General features: G+C 47.2%; 1 protein-coding gene across 2 annotated transcripts in view; it reads right to left on the bottom strand.

The window, feature by feature from the left end:
- Nucleotides 1–7,509: 7,509 nt before the first annotated feature.
- Ccn4 (cellular communication network factor 4) overlaps nucleotides 7,510–27,015 on the bottom strand; it is a 31,755-nt gene continuing 12,249 nt past the window's right edge. For both annotated transcript variants that reach the window (XM_052747931.1, XM_052747932.1), the window contains exons 2-5: nucleotides 23,636–23,915; nucleotides 17,063–17,323; nucleotides 13,402–13,595; nucleotides 7,510–11,645 (exon numbers count right to left, since the gene is read on the bottom strand). In XM_052747931.1, the coding sequence (XP_052603891.1) occupies nucleotides 11,346–11,645; nucleotides 13,402–13,595; nucleotides 17,063–17,323; nucleotides 23,636–23,915 (1,035 nt within the window). In that variant the 3' untranslated portion in view covers nucleotides 7,510–11,345. The remainder of the gene's footprint in view (nucleotides 11,646–13,401; nucleotides 13,596–17,062; nucleotides 17,324–23,635; nucleotides 23,916–27,015) is intronic.

Below are 27,015 nucleotides of genomic sequence, written 5' to 3'. Positions count from 1 at the left end.
GTGGCTTGTGTCTTTTCCTTTCCCCATGAGGGTGTGTGTGACATGGTGGAACAGGAAGGGGTGGAGCTTTACCCTTGACACTCGGAGCCCCTGCTGTGTGCCCCTAACTGTTGGAGTCCTTTGCCAGAGATTGGTACTGACCAGTAGAAATGGCACTGTCTGTCACATGGGTCTCTAAACTTTTGGGTAGCAGCACTGAAGAAAGAAGAAACAGGTGAAGGTCATTTAAATATTGCATCCCCTTAACCCAATGTATCTAGACTACTACCATTTCTATGCAAATTGCCAGACACATCTGTTTTGGGCTAAGGAACACACTGTGCACTCAGCCTCAGCACATACCAGGCATCCAATAGCAGGTCACCACAGTTATGAGAATATTTTCCAGCCTGGAAGAAGAGGGAAGCATGTGGGTAAAAAAATGACTCCTGTTTTGCCATCCTGCTGGAGATGTTTGCTTTGTGTGTGTGTATTTCAGGCATGTTGCATTGATGTGTACCTGTGGTGGCCAGAGGTTGACATTGGGTGTCTTCCTATGTTGCTCTCCATCTTACTGTGTTTGAGGTAGAGTCTCTCATCGACCCTGGAGCTCACCATTTCAGCTGCATTGGCCACAGAGCCTCCAGGCACTTGTCTTGCCTCGCCATTACATGCCAGCATCAGGCTGGGGAGATGGCTTGGTGGAGAAAGGGCTTGCTGGGTAAGGATGGAGGAGACCTGGTGCTTCTTAAAAGAGAAAGTTGTTAACAGGGCTTAACATAACGCCTCATTCTAGTAAGCATTTTGTAGTTTTCTTAAAGTCTATAGAACATCTATAGTCGGTATCTGTCAGTTTCCTGTGGCCTTGACAGAATCCCTGACATAAACATTTGGAAGGGTGTATTTCAAGCACACAGTTTTAGAGTTCAGTCAGGTTGACTGGCTTGATCCCAGTGGCCTGATGGTTCAGAAATCGTGGTAGCAGGAGTGTGGGAGAGGACGCTGCCACATAATGACAGCCAGGAGGCCAAGAGCAAGAAGTTGGAATGATAAATACCCAGAAAGGACATACCTGAAAACCATTTTTTCCCCAATCAGGCCCCACTTTCTTTTTTTTTTCTTTCTTTCTTTCTTTTTTTTTTTTTTTTTTTTTTTTTGGTTTTTCGAGACAGGGTTTCTCTGTGTAGCTTTGCGCCTTTCCTGGAACTCACTTGGTAGCCCAGGCTGGCCTCGAACTCACAGAGATCCACCTGGCTCTGCCTCCCGAGTGCTGGGATTAAAGGCGTGCGCCACCACCGCCTGGCATCAGGCCCCACTTTCTACGGCTGACCACCTCTCTATAGTCCATTCAATTCTAAATCCACTAATGGGTTAGACCCACCCATGACCAGTACCCTCGTAATGCAACTGTATTTCTGAATTTTGCACTGAGCACTAAATCTACAGCATGTGAGGATTTTTGCCCCCCCCCCTCCTTGGTGGGGTGGGGGAGTGTCAATTTATATCTAAGCTATTGCACAATCACTTCAGAGACTCCCCATCACAGGCCCTTGGGGGCCCTGTCACCAGTACTCCACTGTTCCCTGGGTTCTGACATTAGCAGGATGGCACTCATTCTCTCTCCATGCCCCTCTGTATCTCAGAATGCCTCCTGATAGAACTTCCTGTCTTACTTCATTCTTGTCTGTGATCGTGTTGCAGGTCTTTCCTAATTGAGCATTAAGTGTTTGTATGAAGATCACTCACTTGAGATCTGTGTAGGGATTTGCTCAGCTGGAGGATGGCCACAGCAATCAACGCCCCTTGTTGTGCGGGTGCACAGCTGTGCTCTTGGAGTCCAGAGGATAGCCACAGTGCTGTTGTTACAGTTTACTTATTTTTTGAGACACGGTGCCCCTCCGGCCTGGAGTTCATCAAGTAGGCGAGGCTGACTGGCCAGAGTGCCTTGGTGATCGTCCTGTCTCTACCTCCCCAGCACTGGGATTACAAGCATGCACTGCCATGCCTGGCTTTCTACAAAAGTGTTTTACGTGTGTAGGTGTTTGCCTGGATGTGAGTCCACACCACATGTGTGCTTTCGCCTGTGGAGGCCAGGAGAGGGTGTCAGATTCCAGGAACTGGAGTTACAGACAGTTGTGAGCCACCGTGTGGGTGCTTCATGTGGAATGGGGTCCTCTAGAGGAACAGTCGGTGTTCTTAACCACTGTGCTATCACTTGGTATCTGGCTTGTTCTCTCTCTCTCTCTCTCTCTCTCTCTCTCTCTCTCTCTCTCTCTCTCTCTCCATGTATCTGCACTTGTGTAAGTCCAAGGGCAACAGCAAGTGTCTTCCTTGCTTTATCTCCACCTTATATTTTGAGACAAGGTCTCTTTGAACCTGGGACTCAATAATTCAGCTACGCAGGCTGGACAATTAGACATAGGGATCTGCCTTTCTTTATTCTCCCAGCCATGAGATTACAGGCATTTATTTGCTTGACCAGTTGTTGTCTGTCTGTCTGTTTGTTGTTTTAATTATTAATGCAGGCCCTGGGCCCCTTGCATTCAGATCCTCACACTTGCAGGGGGGAAAGCACTCTACTGACTGAGTCATCTTCCAGCCCCTTTAATAAGGAGGGATCAAGGGGCTGGAGAGATGGGTCAGCGGTTAAGAGCACTGGCTGTTTTTCCAGAGGACCCAGGTTCAATTCCCAGCACCCACGTGGCAGCTCACAACTGTCTGTAACTCCAGTTCCAGGGGATCCAACACCCTCACACAGACATACATTCAGACGAGACACCAATGCACATAAAATAAAAATAAATCTTAAATAAACAAAATAAATTTAAAAAATAAGGAGGGATCAGATTGGTCCAGCTTGCCTCAGGGATCCAGTCAACTCTGACTGGGCTCACATTATTCCTGTGCATCCCACCAGGCAGCAGGGGCTCTGTGGTGGTTTGAATGAGAATGGTCCTCATAGGCTCATGTGTTTGAATGCTGGCCCCCAGGTGATTTGGGAAGAATTAGAAGGTGTGGCCTGTTGATTGGGATATGTTATTGGGCATAGACTTTGAGGTTTCAATATCCTACCCGTTTCCAGTTAGCACTCTCTATCTGTCTGTCTCTCTGTCTGTCTCTGTCTCTCTCTCTCTCTTTCTGCCTTATACTTGTGGTTCGTCAGTTCCAGTGCCATGCCTGCCTGCCTGCTGCCATGCTCCTCACCATTGTGGTCATGGACTCAAACCCTCTGGAACTGTAAATCTCAAATTAAATGCTTCCTTTTGTAAGTTGTCTCAGCCATGATGTTCTATCACAGTACTAGACAAGTAACTAAGACAGGCTCCAAGGAATCAGTGCAGCTGAGCTGATGAATTGACAGTGACATTATCTACTGACAGCCAAGTCCATGCGTACAAAACCGATTGTCACTCCTTCCTGCTCTGAGAAGTGACTCGTACGTGCCCAGCACTCCTAGCATCAAGGAGACTTGTAGATGTGAAGTATGCAGCTGCATATTATATATGTTACCTTGTTTTTCCCATTCATAAAGAAGAATTTGTACTACATTTATTTAGTGTGTATTTGTGTGTGTATACAGGTGTGCATGTGCTTAGAGGCCTGAGGTCAGTGTCACACATCTTTCTCCATTAGTCCCCACCTTGTTGTTTGAGGCAGAGTCTTTCACTGAACCTGGGACTCATCAGTTTGGCTAGACTGGTGGCCAAAGAGCTCCATGGAAGTCTCCACTCCCCCAAAAGAGTAGTTTCCAAAACTCAGAGAGACTGAATGGCTTGGCTAGCCATTCCAGTGGGTTATTGTGTCCCTGCCTATAAATCTTGAACACAGGACTGGCTCACGCCCTCACCTTTCAGTGTCTAGGGATGATGGAACATCACTTAGCTCCAGGGATCAGCACTGTGGGCCTGAAAGGTTTTCACTGGCCCTAGGTGCCTTTGTTCTTCCATTAAATGTGGTCCCATTCAAACTTGCAAGACACAATAGCTTTGATGTGGTTTTGAGTTTCTCTGCCTTTCTTCTGCTGGCATTTCTTAATCTTATCAGTGAGTCTGCTTCTAGCAGCTCTCACTGCCTTTTACTGAAATGGATGAAGAAATCCACAATTTTGTTTTTGTATTATATAAAAGCCAGATAAATGAGGCTTAGAGTGAAGAGCCTGAGGTGTGCGATACAGAGTGTACCAAACAGTGAGCAGACTGTGCCAGCATTTCCTTAAAATCCATGGCTGAGCAGTTCTATGATAGAAAGAGCCCCGATTCCAGCAGGACATAGATTTCTAAATCACTAAAATGTGGATAAGTAGATGGGTGATGATGATAGAAGATATATATATATATATATATATATATATATATATATATATAATAGATAAATTGATGATAGATAATAGATTGATAGATAAGTGATAGATAATTGATAGATATATGATACCTAGAGATAGAGATAGATGACAGATTTATGATAGCTATTGATAGATAATAGATAGATACATAAATAGATAGACAGACTTTTTATTTTATTTTATTTTATTTTGAGAAAGAGCTCTGCTCTGTTGCCCAGGCTGGCCTCAATACTGTACACTCAAGCGATCGTCTTGTCTTATCCCGTGGAACAGGATTACGGGACCCCCATCCTGCCCTGCAACCACTACATATGTTTTTACAGTTTCCTTCAGGTCTCATTTTCTCCAACTTCAACCAGCTGATACTGAGTAGATGTCGGCTAAGGTCTACCTGAATCTGAGGCACCCACAGGACTCCAGGCCCCAGCTTCCAATTTGTTTTAAAATACACTGTATACTTTGATTACTGTACGGAAGCAGTTTTCCTTGTAGCACTCTTTTCTGTACCTAGTTTCAGATGCTTTTCTTCCATCCTCTGCCTCTCACAATCTCCGTGCCCCGCCCTCTTATTTTCTCCCACCCCTGCCTCTTACAATCTCCCTGCCCCACCCCCTTATTCTCTCCCACCCCCAGTATTCTGCTTTCGACTCTCATGTCACTTGTATCTATTACCCTCCCAAATTCTCTCCTTAAATCCTGTTTCCCCTTCTCATGGGCCATCTTTCTGGTTTCCTGGAGTCTATCTATACATACTCACTTCCCACATAAATCCACCTATTAAAACTCAGAAGCCAGATCCACATATGAGAGTGAATACATAGCATTTGTCTGTCTGAGCCTCAGTCACTATCATATTTTCCAGTTCCATCCATTACCCAGCATATCACAGTATTTCATTTTTCTTCATGGACGAGTAAAATTCTGTTGTGCCTGTATACCATGGTTTCCCTTTCCATTCATCCACGTAGGGACTTGGAGGTTGTTTCCATTCCCTGGCTGTTGTGAATGGAGCAGTGAGAGTGGACATGCCGATATCTCTGTGATAAGATACAGAGTCCTTCTGAGAACAAAGAAAAACTGTGATTGAGAATGGAGGTGTTTATGGAGATAAGTCACGTGGCTTTTCTAAACTGGACCCTAGTCTCCCGTGGCCTGTGTTGTGATATTACTTGCTTTGGGAGGGGTTGACTAGAAGGGATTGGAGAGTCCTTCGCCTCACCCATCACAGCCATCAGCAGTTGCTCCTATGACTAAGTATATCACAGTGCAGAAAGGACCACCATGCTCTTCTTGCCTTAAAGAAGCTGCTGTGTAAATCAAGTCACAGCTTAAAAGCAAACTACAGCATGGAAAACCATTTGGTGATTAACAGTTTATGATTCAAGCGAAGGAGTGCCCCTAAACATTGATGACACTTCATGTTTACCACCTTAAGTAATGACCACCTTAAATATACAGATGCGTGCATTTATACTAAGTCTTCCTATAACCCGGCTGACGACCCCATCTGCTATGAAACAGCTCAGCTGGTGTTTGTGTGGGTGCACATGGCTGCACATGCACAGGTGTGTGTGTTGAGGCCAGAAGTCAACCTCAGGTGTCATTTTGTCATTCATCAATTGTCACCCACCTTGTTTTTGCAGACAGTCCTTCATTAGCTTGGCTTTTGCTGACTCACGTTGGCTGGCTACCCGGTGAGTGCCAGGGATCCCTGTGTCTCTGCTTCCCAAGCACCTGTCACCATGGTCAGAGTTTTGTTTCTAATGTGGGTTTTAGGGGGATCGAACCTGGGTCCTTCGGGTTGCAAGTTAAACAACTTGAGCTGCCCAAGAGAGACACTCTGACCTGGTGAGTAGCCTTTAAGTCATACAGTGAGCTGGAAAATTCCAGCTTTCCTTGCTGGGTACATATTCTGTAATGCAGCGGCCCTTGAGTTATATGCATTCCTGTGAATAATCTTATTCACTTATATATGAATCTCACTTATATGCTAGCCCTCTATTTAAAAATGGAACATGCAAAGTGCACTCTACCGAGAGACAGGTGTTATCGTTTTGTGCATTCCCCTGCTGAGGAGACTGAGCTGAGGCATCCCAGCAAGGAGTACATTTTAAGACCCAGATGAGCGCTAATGGTAGGACTGTTTCCATGACAACTTGCAGCCTGCTTGATGCTTCTCTCAGCTCCATTTGGCACTGAGGACAGTTGGCAGTCGATACTTTGCCATCTTACCAGCCCCTGACATGCTCACGGCCCTGATCTCAAGGTACCCAACATCTAGTTAAAAGTACAGCGAGCTACTAAATAAATGAGTAAGAATGTGAATGAAGGAGTGGATGCTAAAAATCCCCCTTCTATTTATCTTTAAGCTTGGGTACACGGGCAATTCTGGTTGTTGTGCAACAATTTCTCTAAAGCTTGAAGCTTGTTCAGACCCAATAAGGTATAAAAAAGACTTGTTAAGCCTCAAAAAAATTCTAAAGAAAGCCTTGTTCTTAAAGACCAAAAAAAAAAAAAAAAATCCCAAGCGTCAAGAAGTAAACAACTCAGGATACTCAAAAAGTCCCTAAAACTGAGTAGAAACACAAGCCCTCACCCTCAAGTCTATGAAAATAGTAAGAACTACTAAGAGAGCAAAGGCCAATTGAACTGCCTCAAACAGACAGATCAACAGGGCTACTTAAAAAGACAGATCGGCTGAGCTGCCCAAGAGAGACACTCTGACCTGGTGAGTAGCCTTCAAGTCATACAGTGAGCTGGAAAATTCCAGCTTTCCTTGCTGGGTACATATTCTGTGATGCAGCAGCCCTTGAGTTATATGCATTCCTGTGAATAATCTGTTATCTAGACTCCCATAAGTAGTTCCAATTAAACGCACTGGTTCACCGAGTCGGACATCAATGCTATCCCTTTGGTCTATCATGGGCTCCCCATTTAGGATGAGTAGGTATTTGTTTAGGTCTCTTCAGGAATGGTGTCTCACAACACTAGAATTCTCTGTGCTTCAGAATCCATGTTTCTAGGAACATCTTCAAGCATTTAAGCTACTTTTTTTATTCCTTCCTATCCAATATCTGAGACTTAATTTCTCCAACCTGCAGCACATTGGTTGAGCACATCCAGTCCTGAATCATTGCCTCCTAACAACAGAATCTGCCAGGGGAAAAAAAACCACCAAATCAAAGAAGTCACTTTTGCTGATGATTTATTGCTTTAAGGAGAAAAGCTGTAAACAAAGAATTTGAACAATGAAAACCCATCACGGGTGAACAAACACATTCCCTGCTACACAAATCATGAGAAAAATGAGGAATGTGGTAGAACATGACAGGCTGCCCAAGGGCTATTTTTCCTCTATTGGGAAATTTAAAGACATTTCTTCCTGTGTATTCACTTACAAAATGGCAGTAAGAATATTTAAATACTCAATCACAGTCTGAAAATAGATACACATATTCAAATACATACACACACACACACACACACACACACACACACACACACACACACACACACACACCCCTACGCAGGGACACACAGCTAATCATGGCCATTCCTGCTTCCCAGCCATTCAGGGCTGTCACTGTGGTTCCTTTGAGTCAAAAACAAGTCTTTAAAAAAAAAAATGACATGAGTCAACACCATGGGTCAGAGGTTGTAATATTCTCCACAATCTCCATGCATACATGGCCCAAAATTAATCAGGGTGATTACAGACAGTCATATTGTTTGAAATTACTTTTGTTGATCAATCTCTAATCACCCTCAAAATTAGAATTTCAACACCGGGACCTGTAAAGCACCTCTTGTGACTCTGGAGCCTTTGGTTGGGAGCAGATAAGTAGTCTGAGTGGCATGAGAAATGGCATGGGTGTCACATGATCCTGGGCTTCGGAGCTTGTCTGCAGTGCCCTGGTTGGTAAGAACTTGAGCAAATGACTTAACTCCTGGATCCCTTGCTATCTCAGCCCTCAAATGGGCAGTGGTGACACCATAACTCCTGGGCTCACTGGAGGAACTAAGCGGGCTATGCCAATAAAGCACAGAGTAGCAGTCTTGGTCGAGGCAAGCTCAGGGCTCTCCAAATGCTAAGTGAAGGCTTCGTAAGCTACTGGTTGTCTCTCCCACAAGTAAGCACACCCAAGAAATTCACTCCTGGTGCTGCAGTGAAATTTCTTCACGGCAGGTTAACTCTTTATCATTGCTCCTTTTCTTTGTTTCTAAGCATTGTCAGGGAGGGTGTGGATCTAAAGCCTTGCTTATGGGAGACCCTATAGCAGTCACTTAGGTTCTGTCTAGATCTCTTCCCGTGGTAGAGTGGAGTAAGTGTCAGTCTGGGCCTCAGCCACCCAGTCCCTCTGAGCTTCAGAATTTCTATTTATCGAATGGAGGAAGGTTGTGTATTGAGCATAGCTCTACTAATTGATAACCCGATAAAATGCACTGTGGTGCTTAGCACCAAACAAGCTATCGATACATGGACTTTTGTTGTTGTTGTTTTAACTGTGACTGCTATTCTTAACTTTCCTTGAACCAAGTAACACCATTACGGGCTTCATTATTATTATTATTAGAAAGAATTTCTTTCCATTGCGTTTACGTCTTCTTCCCTGGTACTTTAGTTCTTGGTTCTAAGACAGTTCCTCTGATCCAAATGTAGGCTATGTCCATTTCTCCAAACCAATAATAACTGAGCGACTTTGGCCACCCCTCCTTCCTATTCCCAAGATCACCCTAACTCCTTTAACTGAGCCTTCTTTGATCATAGTTTCCTTAAATAAGGGTGGATACCTAGTAAGACCCTAGCTTATGGCTTCTGTGGAAGTTCTTTCAGAGTTAGATGTTAAGACAGGTTTTTCCAATCTAAGAAAATCTAACATGATCCACAAAATACTTACATAAGTAATAGTTTCCAGGGGTAACATATCTTTACATGCAAGCTCTTGTACACATATGAACATACATTTATTCAAAGCACTAAGCCTCCTTTAATAGAGGATTTTCACTAGTAAGATGAGATCTTGGAAGAAGAGTGCTTCTAAAAAAGTAGGAGTGTATATATAATGTATTTTCTTCCTTAAATACATCTTGAGCACCGCGGTTTGCCTTGTGCAAGGCCAGGCCTTTGGGAGGTTACAGGAGGGAGGGAAAATCCCATGTCCCCTTTCCCACTTAGGAATCCATTCATGTGTTGTGTATAGTTCTCCCATAGGCATGTTCCCACCACTGCACATGTGGTACTGGGCAAGCAGAACCCATCTTATAAATCCCTGTCGTGAGCTCGTTCTGATTTCAAGGCACGAGGAGCCATGGGGGATGCACATGCTTTTTCCTGTCCTACTTAGTTTAGATGCTTAATACTTAAACACTCCCCTCTTGTTGGAAAGCAGCTAGAGAGACAGTATTACAGGGCCAAACTGAGAAGGACAAGTTGATGATTTCGGTTGGCTTTCCTACCCTGACACGTTAGGAAGGTCCAGATTCAAAGAGGAAATATGAATTATTAAGTTAATCTATCTGGGATACGAATCTCCAGATCGGTGACTTTGGTTGAGTTTCTTCTTTGGGCTTCCATTTCACAGTTTCAAGAACAGAAATTATGAAGGGAACTCCTCAATGTGATCACAAAACTTCAATGAGGAAATATGTGGCAAATATTGAGAACAATGGGTAGCACGCAGAACACACTCAGTAAGAGAATGATGACAGAAAAGCTTACATTCTACTGCTAAAATAAACAATAGCCTCATTATCACTTGGGAGAAATCTCTTTCTTCAACTTACAAACTCTTTGGTCTTTACCTCTGTTAAATAGATTTCCATTTCTAAACAGTTGGTCAACTTCTATCTTCAGACTAGAAAACTGAGCTATTTTGCTCCACAGTCACTAAGGCCACAGTGAAGTAGGTCACTAAAGCAAAAGAGATGTATCCTGGGCCCAGGGACTATTGCGGCCTCACCACTCCTGCCAGAGGCCACCCAGGCCAGTGAAGGATGAACTACTTATATGTTTGACACATACATCCTGCTCAATCTGGTCTAGACTTCCAAAGAATCTTCCAAGGCCTATGAGAACAATGTCTTGACATCCCACTGTTCCAGGGTGCTGCTGAAACAACAGACAGGCCACCCCGAGGTCCCAACCAACTCCCAGGAGCCCCAGCTCAAGGGAGGCTCAGATCTTAGAAAGAGTTGCTGATTGCCCTAAGAATTTGGTCAGCAACAGGTTCAATGACTGATCAGCTGTGGTCTATGAGATTGGCTGGCCTTGCCCCTTCTCTGTAGGATGAATTGGGGGTTGTCACCTACCAGCCAAAATAAAACTTCTCAAATTACATTTCTGATCAACATGAACCCAGTTTGAGCCTTCACACTACAGGGATGAGAGAAATGTATCCTCAGTTATGCCCAGGTTAATGGAAATGGCGTGCTATTGCAAAGCAAAATGGCACAACCATTGACCTCACTTGGAAAAGGTTTGGTGACCTTGTGGTACAAAAGATCTTTGGAACGAGAGCACTTTTGGTGTGTTGTGGACAGAAATGCCCATGATAGTATCATTTAGCAAGGCCCAAATAATGGCTTATTCCTGTGTTCCAAGTCCCATACGTCTGTCTGGAAGGACCCCAACATCATCATCAGGTTTGGCATCTGAAGAAGGAGTCTGTGACGTTGGCTCTTCAGCTGACTCTGTTCCTTGGGCAGCCCCATCAGGATTTCTGACAACTTGAGCAGGCTGGAGCCAGACAGGTTGGGCCTGGCTTGGGATTCATCTTGAGCAGTCCGAGATGAGTTTTCTTTGGAGTGATATAGAACATCCCCAAGGAAAGACGCATTGCCTGAGCCTGAGCTGTGCTCTCCTGGGCCATTGGGATGGTCAACATAGGAAGAGACTGAGGGTCGGGATCAGGGGATTCAGAATTGAGTAGGAAGTAGGTGAAATAAGGCTCAGTTGTGAAGTCCTGGGCCACAGAGGGCTGGCTGCTTTGCAAACCTGGAGCTTTACCCCGAGCCACACACCTACCTAATTGGCAATCTCTGAGAAGTCAGGGTAGGATTCCAAGTCAGCAAAGATATCGTTTGGATTCCTACAGCTCAGGTTGCAGAAGCAAGCATTGATCCATAGGACCTGACGGGTGAAACCCGGCCCCTCTGGACACTGGAAAGTGACAGCGATGGTCTTGGACTTGTAGGGGATACAGCACCTATCGTCAGTACAGACTCCACAGTACTTGGGTCGGTAGGTGCGCGTGCTGACACAGCCTGCAAGAGTGAAGTTCGTGGGCTCCTCCGGCTGGTACACAGCTAGACACTTCTTCCCGGCCTTGAGGAAAGGAAAGGGGCCTTCTGTTAGTATGCTCCGGTGATGCACAGCCACCTCGTTCCCTCCAAGCGTCCAGTCCTCCCCTTCCCGTCGCTGTGCATGGCCAACATCACCACTGCTGAAGAGGACTACCACGCCGAGTTTGCTCAGATCTCACAGCCTGCAATCTCCCTTCTCGCCTGCATTTTTGCCTTCTTGGTGCCCACATGTCAGTGCCACCAGCACAGGAAGGCTTGCTACCTCTTTTAGCTAACCAAGCTTCCCACGTAGTGAGTGACGGAGCAGGCATAGAACGCCACAATCAGGCAGGGGCATGTTTTGTCCTCACTGCTTCCCTGTACTCCAATGCCTACCTCTCTCACTCCACCTCTCTCTCTCTCTCTCTCTCTCACACACACACACACACACACACACACACACACACACACACTATTATCATGCAGTATTTTCAACAGCATTGACATTACTTAAATACAATTATAGCTTTCCATGAGTCTGTGGGCTTCTTGATATGTGGGTCTCTTTTTCTATGTCTCACTAATGTAATTGTGAAGCTGGTATACAGTAGGCACTCACTAAATGCCTTGGGCTAGTATTTCTTAGGGTATATTATCAGCACCATATCAGAGCTGGGGGTGGAGCACATCCAGTGTGGGTGGGGCATGTAGCTTATCCAGTTGGAGGAATCCAGCTAGGGTAGATGATCATGGAGATGGGAGAGGAATCCGGAGCCCTCAGTGAAGGGCCCAGCCTTGCGACAAAGTTTCTTAGCCCGGATTAGGGCCCTAGATCTCATTTCTCCCTATGCTAGGCACTTCACACCCCTATTTCCAATTAGAAGACACTCAGTGAGGACCTGATGGCACCCAGGGTTGGCACAGTAGAAGGAGAACAGACGAGAAGGAAGGAAAGTGTATGCCCATTAAAGATGACAAGATGAGGTCTTGATTAAGGAGCTCGCCCCATGCCTAAAGATGATGGTGGGAAGCAGGGTGCTCTTCTCTATTGGCATCCTTTTCTCAGCATCCAGAGAACCTACCCTGCTCCACTAATGGACCCAGGGATGAGCCCTGAGAAGTTTGCTTTGTTAGATGTGACATCGGGTGGACCAGCACTGAAGTGAGGGGTATTGAGTTAGACAAGGAAGACCCGTGCCTAAATCCTATGGCTGGATTCAGCCTTTTGCAGCTTAGCAGAAATGTCCTTGATGCTGTATTTCCATCATTTTGGCCTCTCAAAGCTGGAAGGAATTCAGAGATTACTGATGTTATACTCCTGGGAAAGGGGCTGGAGCTTAATGACAGCAGGAGACTGGCTACAGTAGCAAACACTAACAGGAGAGAGGCATTTGACCCCATGTGTTGCAAGCTCTAGCAGTATTCACATTGTCCATGTAGCTGTCCTGTGCCCACGCAGGTGGGTGTGGGATGCCATGGGGATGAAAGGTGATGCAGGTCCCTCGGAATCACTACAGAAAGAACACTTTGGATGGTTCCTGAATTCTCCTTGGAGTGACCTTGCTTTCTAATAGCATGGGAACTACAAAAGAATCCATTCAGTGAAATCTATCATAGACCAGCTTAGTAGCCACATCATCCTAAATCACTTACCCTGGGCCTGCCAGACAGTCTTCATTATTTCTATTATATGAATGACTCCCAAGAAGTTCAGTGGCCAGGCTCAATGCCAGCTATACTCTATACATGGTCATCATGCCTATACCTGCCCATGATGCCTACCCTTGCTTCAGACTTACCTTGATGTGTGGATGGATGTCCACATCACATGGCCGCAGGTTGCAGAGGCGACTTTCCTGCTCTGGCCAGCACCGGGCATTGACATTGGAGATTCGAGTTGAGATTCCTAGGCCACAGGTGGTTGAGCAAGGACTCCAGGGGCTAGTGTAGGCTATGCAGTTCCCATGCCATTGCTCCACTGTGCCTGAAGCTGCTGTGGAGGGACACCAGAGTACCCATGAGTCTCCTCCACAAGCTCCTCCAGTCTTCACCATCATCGTGGCCCCCCCCCCCAAAAAAAAAATTGAGGCTTCTTGAGACGCAGAAAGAGGCAGGGACAAACAGATATGGAAGATAGAGACAAAGACACAGAGACAGATAGACAGAATTGGGCTGTTCCTCCCCACAGGAAGACAAACTGCCTTCTAATTAGCAGGGGCACCCAGGGAGGGGAGACTACATTCTTACTCTTAACATTTTTTTTTTCTGACCTAAAGATGAAGTATGAAGTCGTGGAAGGAAACCCATCTTTAGAGCCAGGTGGATGTTAACGTGATGGTTAATATTGACTGTCAACTTGACAGGAGCTAGAATCATCTAGGAGACAGACCTCTGGACATGTTTGGTAAGGATTTTCTGGATTGGGTTAAGTGATGTGAGAAGACCTACCTTATCTATAGGCATGGGCTGGGGTTCCAGCCCAGGTGAAAAGGAGAAAGTGAACTGGGCACCAGCCTTCATCGCTCTCTGCTTCCAGACTGGCTGCCACGTGACCAGCCGCTGCCTCATTCTCCTGTTGTCTCTCGTACTCTCATTTTCATTAAAGTGAGATTTATTTTGACAACCATTTTTATTTGTGTGTGTCCGTGTATGTACTGGGACTCCTTAATTTAGTGAGTCAGGCCAGTCTGTGGAGGCTGGTATAGTTACTCAGCTATAGACTATTTGTTGTTGACTGGTCCTGTGACCATACAGATCCCTTAGCATCTGATGGGTGCCTGCTTCGCCAGGGGTGAGCGGGAGAGAGTGGTGAGCTATGGAGGGAAAACAGGCAGATGACATGCAAGACAGAACAGCCTGCAGAAAGATGGGACAGACGCACAGACACATCCCACAGGAATAGGAATTTGGAGAAAAGGGGGCAAGCAGGGAGGCCGCCTGGGGGTGGGGGTGGGGCAGAAGGATGGAAGGGGAGAGAACAAGGTAATCAAGGAACTGGGGGAGGAAGAGAGGAAACACACACCCAGCAGTTGAGGAATCTACTTAGGGTAACATAGAGCTCTTCACGCAGTCCCGGAAGCTTGCAGGTGTGCAGTCAACACTGCTGGTGAGTGAATTTGAGATAGGGGAGGTACCCACAGACAGGAAGGAGAAAACAATGGAGGCATCCAAGGACAGAGGCAGACAGTCTGGGATGAGCTGGCTGGGAGCATGTAGCAAGCGAGGTGGAGGGATTTGCCTGGGAGGATGAGAGGATTAAAGGACTTTGGTTTCTGGGTCTCCTCCATACCGCTGCACGAGCTCTGCCCGGGATGGCTAAGAACTGGGTCACTGGGTCACCCGCAATGAGCAGGCAGCCTCTGCCTCCCCTCCACCAGCCAGTGACTCCTGTGCAGATATGCTGGAGGGAGGTTTAGTGAGAGCAGCTGCCATGATGTCTTGAGCTACCAGAGACCAAGCCTTCCCTGCCCCTGGCTCTCATCCATGCCACACCATTTCTCCACATGGGTGACTTTGTCCCCCAGTCACATTTGATAACGTTTGGAGGTGTTTCACGTGGTCATAACTTAGGAAAGTACTGCTGCCATTTAAAAAGACTGGCTAGGGATACTGCCAAGCTTGTAATGCCCCTTCCCTCAACAACAAAAAAATTCTTCTGATGCTAAGTGCTGTCAGCACCAAGGCTAAGACCCCCCTCCCGATTCTACACAGGCTCTGAGCAAACTCATACACTTAGACTTTTTAAAAAAATTAGCACCCCCCAAAGCCCAGCAGCAAGCAGTCTGCTCTCCTTTGGGGCCACCTGCCTCATAGGTACTTCCCTCTAGCAATGTCCTTATTCTGTGGCCCATTGTGTCAGATTCTCCTGGTTTTTCCTCATCTTCCCCACCCGCCCCCAAACCCCGTCTATGCCTCCTCAGCTCTCCTCTTCTCTTGTCTACTCCTCAAAGGTCAGCCTCCCTAGACCTCTGCTCCAGGCTCCTCTGTTTGATCGTGTGTGTTATTCCCTGGCCACATCAACTGCCAGCAGCTGCTGTAAGCAGAGCTGTCTTCCTGTGGGACCCTGTCTGTGAGACTGCCCACACTGGACATTTCTCCCCCCTCACCTTCCCCAGACCCAGTCTGCTCATGCCAGACAGCCCACCATTGACCTAAATATGCTCCTCTTGTGTTCTCTCCCGGGCAGTGGCGAGTACCTCGAGCCACTCTGAATTCCTCCCACTACCCCCATGCACAGCACAGATGCAAGCCCTGAGATGCACTCCATCACTGCTTCTTGTCCTTTCCTCCTTCTATTCCCTCTGCTCTAGTTCAAATGCTTAACTGTGCATTGGCCCACCATCATCCAGCCAGACACCATCTATCTATCCTTTATCAGCCCATCCATCATCCATCCATTCATCATCCATCCAATGGATTCATTCTATCAATCATCTATCTATCCACCCATCCATCATCCATCCATCCAAGTATTCATTCTATCAATCATCTATCTATCTATCTATCTATCTATCTATCTATCTATCTATCTATCATCTATCTATCTTTTGCTAAACATCTCTTTCTCATCCATTCTATAACCATCTACTCTCCATGCATGTATCCAGGTTCCCATTAACTTAGCCATCCATCCATCCATCCATCCATCCATCCATCCATCCATCCACCCATCTGCTTATCCATCCATCCTCTATGAATCTATCTACCTTATATTATCCATCCATCCATCCGTCCACCCAATTTCCTTCCATTCTCCAACCATTTCTCCTCTATGCCTCTATCCATACATGCATGTATTGATGGTGCAGCACGCTTAGGCACACTCGTGTGTGTGCGAGTGCGCGTGCACATGCACACACACAAATTCCTATTTATCATTGATCTATTATCTATTTATTCATACATTCATTCAGCCACCTATAGCCAAACACCTATATGGTTACCTCTGCAAACATGCATTGGGTACTTTCCAAGTATCTGGCAAAGGCACTGGGCTCCAGTAGGCAATGGTAGAAAATAAGAACCATGTTCCTGTCCTCGCTCCCAGGGCTTACTCTTCTCAGGCTTACCTAGACAAAGCCTCATCTGCTTGCCTGAGGATAGCAATTGGAACCCCAGAGTTATCTGGAAGGTCTATCTACTCCCTCCCATGCACTGCCACCTGGTCCTCTTTCTAGGTCCCTACCCACTCCCTGGGATACTTTAATAAGATGATAGAGGATTGCATGTGTCACACCAGGCTTTTATGCTGGGAGAAGCCCATAAGGCAGGCAGTAAGGATGATTCCATTTGCATTTTACAGATGAGGAATTTGGGTCCTAGGCAGCACATCCCCAAGACCACATAACTGGTGAGTTGTGGAGTGGGTAATGGCCTGGAGGCTTGATCTATGAAAGGAAAATCAGGACTCTAGGGGCACGGTGGCATCCAGAGGCTCCACTGGTCCCTGCCCACACTTACCAAAGGCTCTAGTGTCCAGCAACGCGGTCTGCCGTGGTCTCCTTGAATCATCGTCACAGACCCACTGCTCGCAGCACTGGCCAGGTACTCTCACATGCCGGGGCTGTCGGCACCAGAGGCGCGGGGGTCTGGGGCTCAGGCACAGTGGTGTGCAGCCCACCGTGCCATCGATACAGGTGCAGTTGTACCTGCAGTTGGGCTGGAAGGACTCGCCATTGGCGTAGCGCACGCCATCCAGGACGCAGCCCACACCGACCACCTCTGCAAACACAGGTGGGGGACATGTCAGGCCGAGCAGCGTGGGCTCTGGGCCAAGATACTTCTCTGCAGTTTTTCCCTCTGCCCAAGATGCCATGCCAAGAAATCACTCATGTGAGGAAGGAGGGGCTGGCTGCACCCCAAGGGTAAAGAGTGGGCCATGTGAAGAGGTGGAATACAGCAGAAAGAAAGGGTACAGTGAAGGTCTTTTATGACATCAGGGGACAGCCATTGGAGACTGTGCTGGATATTGGATGGGAGGGTCCAGCACCATAGTGCAGGAGCTCAGGCATTTTTTCTCCCTATACTGTCCCTAGTACCAGGCCTGGTGCTGATGAATGCCTGTCTAATGGAGGAAGGCATACACAGGAAACCAGAGCCTAGGAGCAAAATGGACTGCCTTCCTCGGTATTGACTGTGGAATTTGGTAGGAGCTGAGCACGTAATCCTGGACAGAATGACCATGGACTGGTTCTTAAAGATCTCACTATAATGATGAGATGGTCCAATGGTCATCTGGATTGTCTGCTGATGGTGACAGCCACTCATGGAAAGTGTTGGGGGATAGTGGAACAAGGAGGGAGTGGTGGATATGGACATGGCTGTAGACTGAGAACAAGTAGACCAGGAAGGTCCATGGATCTGAGAGGGCTTTCTGCCTGCCTTCCACAAAGAGTAGATTGAAAGGGAGGCAGCCCAGGTGTTGATGACAGTCTTCCAGGTAGGGAGGGCATCTACTATAGGTGTAAGGGCCTGATGAAGGAGCAGGCCTGGGGCGAAAAGCAGGAAGAGAGAAGGAAAAGGGGGGGGGATGGTGAGATCGGATACATCTTCCTCCTGTTTCAATAGAAGATCTAGAACTCTTCCTGGCACACAGTAGGTGTTCAATAAGTAACTTGAATGAACGAGATGAATTATGTACTTCAAAAACAACAAAAAACAAAAAGAAAAACCCTTGTGATACTGAGACAATAGACTAGAGAAAGCCACAAGACAGTTCTGGATGGCACCCCAGTGACCCAGGCAGAGGTTGGTGGCTTCTCAGACCAAAGTAACCAGAAAGCTCAGCTTCCAAACACGTTTTCAAGGAGAGTTGCAAAGACTCCTGGGATTCAAGGAAGACTTTCAATGCTCTGTACTCTGATACTCAGGCCCAGAAAGTGAGATCTTTGGTTTTCTCTGGAGAAGCCAAAACTGGGACACGCTGGCTTCAAAGTCTTCATTAGACATGAGATATGCCTGGTGGAGTTGGTTATACAAGCTGGCCTGTGGGACTTGGGGGATTGTTGGGCCAGATTCTACCCTTGGTGCTGTGTGCTCCTTGCTGGGTAGCATCTGGAACAATACGTAGGGGCTCCTGGGACAGCAGGAATGCCCACAGAGGAGGGACAGTTAGGAGTCTGCTGCCTGCAGGAACTCTGTTCTGTCTCCTGGATTGGTGGGGGTGGTGGCTGGTCATAGGCCTCAGGGCATCTGGCAGGTTTTGTAAGGAAGCACATTGTCCCTTCCATTGTTATGTATAGCAAAACAGTCTCAGCAAGGTGACATCAGAGTGCAAGCTGGCCAATGAGCAGCAATCTCAGGGTGTGTACATCTGGCTGTTGCTGTCGATTTCTGAACATCCAGGAAGCAGGTGCTGGCATGCATGGATACCAGCTTCTGGCCCATGATCTCACTCAGGTCTCCCGATGATGACTTCATCGGGAACAGGAGAGGGTTGGGAGAGGGAGGGAATCGTGTGCTCACCAAGCTGGTGAATAAAAGAACGGAGAGACACTAAACCCACAGCCTCCTTCCTTCTCCCTGACATTAGAAAAGGAGGGAGATGAGAAGGGAGGAAGGAGGAAGGTCAGGCAGAGGAAGAGAAAACAGGATGCAAGGGGGCCCCTGAGCCTCAGTCACCCTGCCACTCCCTCAGACTTCAGGAAGATGTGTATGTGCACAAGTATATATGTAAGTGTGTACACATGTGTATGCGTGTGAATGTAGATCTTTGTGCATGCTAGTTTATATATGTATTCGTTTACATGTGCACGTGTATAGGCAGATCTCTCTCTCTCTCTCTCTCTCTCTCTCTCTCTCTCTCGTGTGTGTGTGTGTGTGTGTGTGTGTGTGTGTGTGTGTTGATGGAGGGGAGACTGAAGCTTATGCTCTGCTCCCATGTGTAAAGATGTCAGTTTGGGACTCTGGAGCCCTTGGCAAAATAATCCTTCCATCAGCTAAAGGAACTCACAGAAAACCCTTTGAAAATGCTGGTACCCAGGCTACATAATACGAGACAGGCCTACATGCTAGAGCATTGCTTTCCTCGGACTCAGTATTTTAAAGCCTTCCAGGAGTGTCCAGTGTGTAGTGAAAGTCAAGCAAATGTGCCCAGAAAATGCTATCTCTGTAGACTGACTAATGGGGACACATGGACAGCCGACAAACCTGTCCCACATAGACCAAAGGGAGGTCAGGGTACGTGATGACCATACATTATCCATCAGCAGAGGTGGGACCCCTCTTTGGGCACATATAGCCTTTCTACCTTTCCAGGAGACTGGTTTGGGGGGAGGGGAAACAGCCAGCTCCTGTCTAACCTCACTTGAAAGCTCAGGTGAGACACAGCCAGCCTTCCTGTAGCTAAAAGACTTGCAGCAAACAAGCCGCCATGCTCCTTTACTAGGACCTTCAAGCCCTCATCATCTGTGGCCTTGTGGAAGCAGGAACAAGGCTTGGGTCCTGTAACCTCACCTTCATATTGTCCTGAGTTAGTGGGCCGATGGTTGGATAGAGGCATACGTGTGTCAGGGCCCCTAGCCTCCACTAGATTCCTGCTGTATCTAAGGTTGCAAAAGCCTGACCTCACAGAGGTTCTCACTCTTCATCACATTGTCCTTATTAAGGACATTGAGGTTTGAGAGGTTCAGGAGCTTGCCTACCATCCCAGGAGTACTTAGTAGTAGCACTGGGGTTCCAGTTCAGTTGTCTAGTCCCAAGCACCATGCTGAGTCTTCCATTTCCTCCTTTAGCAATGCAAGGTGGGGTGGTCCTGGAATAAGTCCTTCCCCCTACCAAGGATAAGAGTGGACACCGGCTGAGTTGATTTTCAGAGTGCAAGCAAAAGCCACAGGCACCACCCCTGTGTTTACCCCTTCCTACACAAGGCTGATTCGATGAAGATCCTCAGGTGTGTGGCCTAAAGTGGGGAGCCGCAAGAGGCAGCCCTCCACCCATCTGCCTATAAACACCGTGTTCCCTTCAGCAGACCTTTTCATCCTGGTGTTTGCTTCAGCTGCGTTAGGGCAGTGTTTGGGCAACCTAAATAGTGGAACCTTCTGAAGTAGAAGGCACCATGCCCATCACTATGTTTAGGTTGGCCTAGAAACACCTTTAAAAAGTTTCTTTGAATGTAATTCTAATGTTTACCAATCATACACAAACCTAGATTCCTCCTGACAGCTGAGCACACTAGGCAAGACTAGACTCACTGTTCTGCCTGGCCTCTGTGGCCCAGGACAGTGACCACTGACAGCCAAAGCTGGCATTTATCAGCATGCCAATGGAGCATTCTGATTACTTGTTTTGAGCTCGCCTTGTCTTGGCCTAATTCTCTGCAAATCTCCAGACAGGTTTAGCCTGTCCTGGGGGCCATCCCTTAGCTAAGCTGACCATGTGCTGACGGGCTGTCTGTTTGAGAGGCTCCCTTTTGTCTTTTCTCACCCTCTCTGCACTTTCAGGCCCTGCCTTGCTTCTTGTGTTTGTGCCTCATGAATTCTGACATTATGCCGCATTTCTGAGGAAATGCTTGGGGAACACCGGTGGATTGTGTATATACATGCACATGTTTACATATGAAATGTATGTGCATGTGTGTGTGTGTGTGTGTGTGTGTGTGTGTGTGTGTGTGTGTGCATGTGAGTGTGTGCACGTGCATATGTACAGAATGCACCTGATATGCATTTGTGTGACTGCTTGTGGTGGGGCTCGTGGGTAAGAATGTACCTGGATGAAAGAGTGAAGTGTTGGAGTTGGAAATGACAGTGCTCTGTGGAGGCTCCTTTACAGACTTAACAATGGGCTGGGCCATTTCAAGTCCCTTGTAAGTCCTGGTTAACTATATTTATTTCAATGTCTGTAAATTCACATGGCCAGGGAAGTCATAGGAAATGCAAAAACCTATTGAATCCTACCTTTGGTCAGGGTGTTTATTTTTCCCAAATAAATGGAAAGGAACTACATCAAGGTCCCTGGTGGAAGGGAGCTAAGAGACTGTAGTGGTTGGGGGTGAGATCTGCAATTGGAAGCTGCAATTGGAAGCAGAGAAGACAGTCTCTGGGCCCATGAGACAATGCCTATAAGGGGGCAAGGCCTGGCGTGTAAGATCCTATTATGGTTTTGGAGATTAGTGTAATCACAGTGAACTGAATTACCTTTCAAATGACCTTAAAGATAGCTGTTAGCCAGGAGAGGAATATTGACTGGTCCAGTAGGCCTGGTCTCATGGGTGATTCCAGCACAGGGAGGCTGGCCAATTCTCCCTGAGTTATGGAAAAAGGTAGATAACTATTTATAATGTCAGTCTTGAGCACCAGCAAGCAGAGATCACCTGGGACTCAAGGGTTTATTTAAACAGGCTGGAGCTGATGCTCAGGGAACACATTTTTAGTCAATGCATCGGGTGATTATGTGCCAATTATGGTGCAAGTCTTCCTTGAACATGTTTTGTGGCATTAACAACAAATTCCAGCAAGAGGAGGAAACAGGAGAGATGGGGGAAGCAGGGCATTTACTTGGAAAGCCAAAGATAGCCGGGCGGTGGGTACACACGCCTTTAGTCCCAGTACTCGGGAGGCAGAGGCAGGCAGATCTCTGTGAGTTCGAGGCCAGCCTGGTCTCCAAAGAGAGTTCTAGGAAAGGTACAAAACTACACAGAGAAACCCTGTCTCGAAAAACAAAAAAAAACAAAACAAAAAAAAAACAAAAAAAACCAAAGGTATCGATGTATCAATGTAAATGAATGAAAAAGACAGAAGAAGACAAGAAAGAAAAGAGCCACAAAGGAACCAGAGGCTCAAGTGGGGTTTACTGACTTGGGTTGTGTGCACAATCCTCATCAACAACCCCCCCAGGAATCTAAGGTGTCAGATAGAAAGAGGGACTGGACTGTATATGGGGATAGTGGGCAAGATGTAGACTTACAGTTATGGAGGAGTCTTGATTGAATACTAATGGTAGAAAAGTTCCTGTATTTATGAGACTTGGAGGAAGGTTTCATGTGTCAGGCTATTGTTCATCATCATGCTGGCTCGAGTCATTTGGCAAGTGACGCTCAGAGAATTCAGACTAAGGACACAAGAGTCCAGAGAGAAGCAGGAGGTAATGAAGTCACAGAAACATGGTCTCTAGGAACAGTAGCCAGGACAGGGGACACAGGATGGACCACATGAAGAATAAGCAACAGCCTTCCTCCAAACATGAGAATACTATATACACCAAAATCAAAGAAAATGAAGGCAACTGGAAACAGCAGGAAGAGCAAAAGGCACCATGAAAAGGGAGAGTTCCAACATGTACAGTGCTTAGGTTCTGGTGAACATAGTCAGAACACAATAAATAGTCATGATTATATAGCCAAAAAACAGAACAAGGACATTTGGAAGACATTGAGGGTATCTGATGGCATCAGGGAGCCAAGCCATCAACTATCACGTAGGGATATTACTAATGACCCAAAATTGGTATAGCAAACCAATTAAGATCTAGCAGAAGACAATGCTATGTAGTGATAACTACAAAAATAAAGGTCTAGCCAAGGTAAAGTAATGGTAGTAACTGGTAAAGCATGGCTACCAGGAAATGGTGACTGCAGGCTGCCAGTTTTCATTATTTCGTGGTCACTGGCTTTTCTTAAGCATATTACTAAGCATTCTAATTTAAAGGATCATTAAACTATCTGAAGTACAATAGTGATTTGGTGTCACCAGAGAGGCCATTGGGCATCTATTGAAGAGTCCTATCTACCGAGAGAACAGAACCAGGCTTGAGTATTTCTTGGCAGAATTTCCTTCCTCAGGGAAAAATGTCTCTAATATGGAAGAGAAAAAAGGCATGAGACCTTAGGGATAAGAATAATTTATATTCTTATAAAAAATAAGAATAATGCAGTTATTGCTTTCTCCCCGGGATGACCCATCCTGTGGCTTCTAACTGTGGACTCGGTTGGTGTACGCTTCCTGCCAAGCTAAGCCTGGCCAGGTGAAGGGCCATGGGTATTCGTGGGCCACAGCTGGGGTGTGGGGGCAGTTGGAAGATATGGAGTCTCTCACTTACGTGCACACACTCCTATTGCGTACCTCGGGCGGTCCCCACTGTAATCGCAGTAGAGGCCCCGGTGTGGGTCACAGATGGCAGCCTCTGTGCAGTTGTCCCCAAGCTGCTGGGCACATATCTTACAGCATTCACAGCCATCTGTGATAAGGCTGACACCCAGTGGGCAGCGAGGTGGGGATTGTGGGCACTCACAAGGCCACTTGCAGAACTCAGGGCGTGTCATTGTGTCCTCCAGTGGCGCTGGGGTGAAAGTCATTGTTGTAGGGGTTGGAGAGGTGACCTGTGGAGGAAGGGTAGAGGTGAAAAGGGGTTGTTGAGTCCAGGGTTCCCAAGCCCAAATGGCTGCAACTGCCTTTCCATCTCCATTGTGTTTAGAGGGATTTCACCATTATTTACTTCCATACGATCAATAGACAAACATCCATTTCTTTCAATAAAGCCAGTAAGATCTCAGAGTTTAGGGGATTCAAAGCAATTCCTAGTCTGTGAAGTGCTGGGGCCTGGCATCCACCTCAGCCCACCTTGGCTTCTTTCCTTGGAGTCTTGATAACCTCAGGTATGTGTGTGATGGCACTGAGTCTCAGGAGAGGGGACCCAGGATTGGACAGTGCAGACTTATTGGTAAGTCCTGCTGCTGGAGAGCTGCTCACAACCTACAGCTATTGCTCCCTTCTGTAGCTCCAAGCTCTTTCTCTACTGAGTCTTCTGTGCCTGGTAGAGTCAGATGGCATGTGTGTGTGTGTGTGTGTGTGTGTGTGTGTGTGTGTGTGTGTGTGTGTATGTGTATGTGTGTTGGTGTTCATGCATGCATGTGTGTGTGCGTGTGTGCATGTGTGTTGGTGTTCATGCATGCATGGGTGTGTGTATGCCTTTGCATGTATGTGCATGTGTGTTGATGTGTGTAGCCAGAGGACATCCTCAGCTGTTTTCCTCGGGTGTTGCACACCTTGTCTTGTGAGACAGGGTCTCTCACTGGCCTGGAACTTGCTGCTTTAGCTACAGTGGCTGCCAGTCAACCTTAGAGCTGACTGTTCCTATCTCCCTGGTGCTGGGATCCCACCACACCTGGCCTTTCACATGGGTTCCACGGATGCAAATCAGATCCTCCCGGAGTGTGGTGAGCTCTTTACTGACTGACCTATCTCGCCAGCCCCAACATGGCTCCTCTCTAACCCCAAGTTCAGCACGCTAACTCTTCACTGTAGTTAACATATGAGCCTTGGTAGCAGGGCCACCGAGCTGCAGTAGCAGATTTCTGACCTCAGCTCATGGCAGCTGTGTCTTTGCTGACCCTGAGGAGAGAGAGCTGGGCTCTGTGACTCAAGGAAGGCAGATGGAAAGGAGTCTTCATTTTTTCATTCAGAACAAACGCCTTATTTCTCCCACCTGCACTCCTCCCCAACAGCGCCATCTTATCCCCCAGCCCACAAGTTCATCTCCCCTCTGAAAAATGTGGGAAAGAGAAGAATGGGTCAGCTGGAAAGAGAAACTGAGGCCCCAGTGTGATTACACTGGATAGCAGGCAGGTGGTAAGACCCTGGTGTCCAAGAATAAGATCTTCAAGATGCTTGCATCTCTGTAATCTACTCACCTGCCCACCCAGGCCCTATCTGGGTTCTTTGCCCTGCACTGGAGGAGACTGAGGCCTGAAGGAGGGAAGAGGATCACCTGCACCCTGTAGTTATTTCTGGGCTGTTTCAGCCATTCAATAGACCTTTGCTGAGCTAGCATGTAGCCTTCTCTATGTTTTAGACACTTGAAGATAAAACTTAGTAGGTCCCACAGTTGAAGCTCATGCAAAGTATAGGAAAGACAAGCATTAGGAATTATGGATTACAGCATAAGACTATGCATGGTTGCTGTGGCAAATGCAAAGAAGCTCTCTGGAATGTGGGACAGGAATAGCTCTGACTAAAGAGGACCAGGGATGAGCTGCTGCGTTAGTCTGACCTGCAGGTTCAGGACCTGGAACATCACAAGTGCACAGACACTGATGTAAAGAAAAAAGAGGGCACTGAAGGCCAGCAAGGCGATCACAGTGAGCCTGTAGCCCACCTGTAGCCTCGATGTAAGGTCCCAGCCTTATCACTTCCGGGCTTAATTTAGGGCCCAGCCTAGTGCATCCTTTCCCTACCTCAGGCATCTTCGGTGTACTTCCCTGCGGCTGAGATGCGTGTCCCTGCTCTCTGTGACCTACGGTGACACTCTGAACCCTCAGTTACTAGATGCCTGCAGTGTGGATGGAGTGACTAACTGCCTTGTTGGGGATAGACACAGTGGCTTCTCTGTTAGGGTTTTGTTTCTCTCTCTGTCTGAATGTAACACAATGTACATAGTAGGCTCCCTAGGTGTCTACTGAATGTGAGGGTGAAGTTCTGGCTGAGGGTGCTGTGGGGTCACCTGATATTCATGACATCGTGCTCTGAATGCATCTTTCCTCTCTGCAATAAGTTCGAGAGTCAAGAAGAGAACACAGAGTCTGAGAAGGTTAGCTAGGGGTATCTCCAGGTGGGTTTGGACACACATCCCTGGCCTCCTGAAGCTTGTAACTGCATACAAGGGTGCCACTTTGAGAGCTGTTGTGATATCGAAGGTCTAGTGAGTATGGAAACATGGGGGCTTATCCCGTGAGAGACACTTAGAGCACACTTCCAGATGCTTCCCCAGCTCATTGGAGCAGGCTGTAAGTTGGTGTACAGGCTCTATGGGGTCACCATCAGCCCCCTCCGTTCATCTAGAATAAGCAATCTCATAAGGCAGCCTTCTTACCAGGTACCTCCCTGGAGCCCCCCAGCATCTGGGTAGGGAAGGTAGGAAGGCCTTCTCAGACTTAGGCAATGCACTGGGCAGTGTCTGGATAGGCGAAACCAAGACCAAGTCTTGGCTGTTGGTGCCATCTAGTGGGAGGCAAGGCTTCCAGCTACCCCAAGCAAGAAGCACACGGCCATCCCAGGATTATCTGGGGTCTAAGACTGCAGGCTAGCAGTTAGTTCATACTTCCACGGATCAAACCTCTGTTACATACAGGGACACACAGATGACTGCAGAGGACTTCTCTCTGAAGATGGGCAGTTCAGACAGAAATGCGCACCGGCTCTTTGGCTAATGAATCCGCTGATTCTTACTGAACACCTACTGTGTGCTAGGCTCTGTGATGGGCTTGGAGGAAGCAGCATTGCATGGAGTCCCTCCCCTCACTAGCATGTACCCAGGGGTGATGTGGACACGATAACTGCAGCAGGGTGATGAGTAGCCGCAGTGACATTATCCACTCACGCCTTTCATTTGTCGACTCAACACAACTCTAGCTTTGACTTGGTACTGGGTGCTGGGCTGGGCGCTGAAGTGGGGGACACAAACCAGCACACCTGATTTCAGGA

The sequence above is a fragment of the Peromyscus californicus genome, unplaced genomic scaffold, assembly GCF_007827085.1.
Source record: "Peromyscus californicus insignis strain IS unplaced genomic scaffold, ASM782708v3 Scaffold_20__1_contigs__length_68692818, whole genome shotgun sequence".
Taxonomy (NCBI): Eukaryota; Metazoa; Chordata; class Mammalia; order Rodentia; family Cricetidae; genus Peromyscus; species Peromyscus californicus.
The sequence above is the reverse complement of the archived record's forward strand: the minus strand, read 5'-3'. Positions and strand labels throughout refer to the sequence as shown.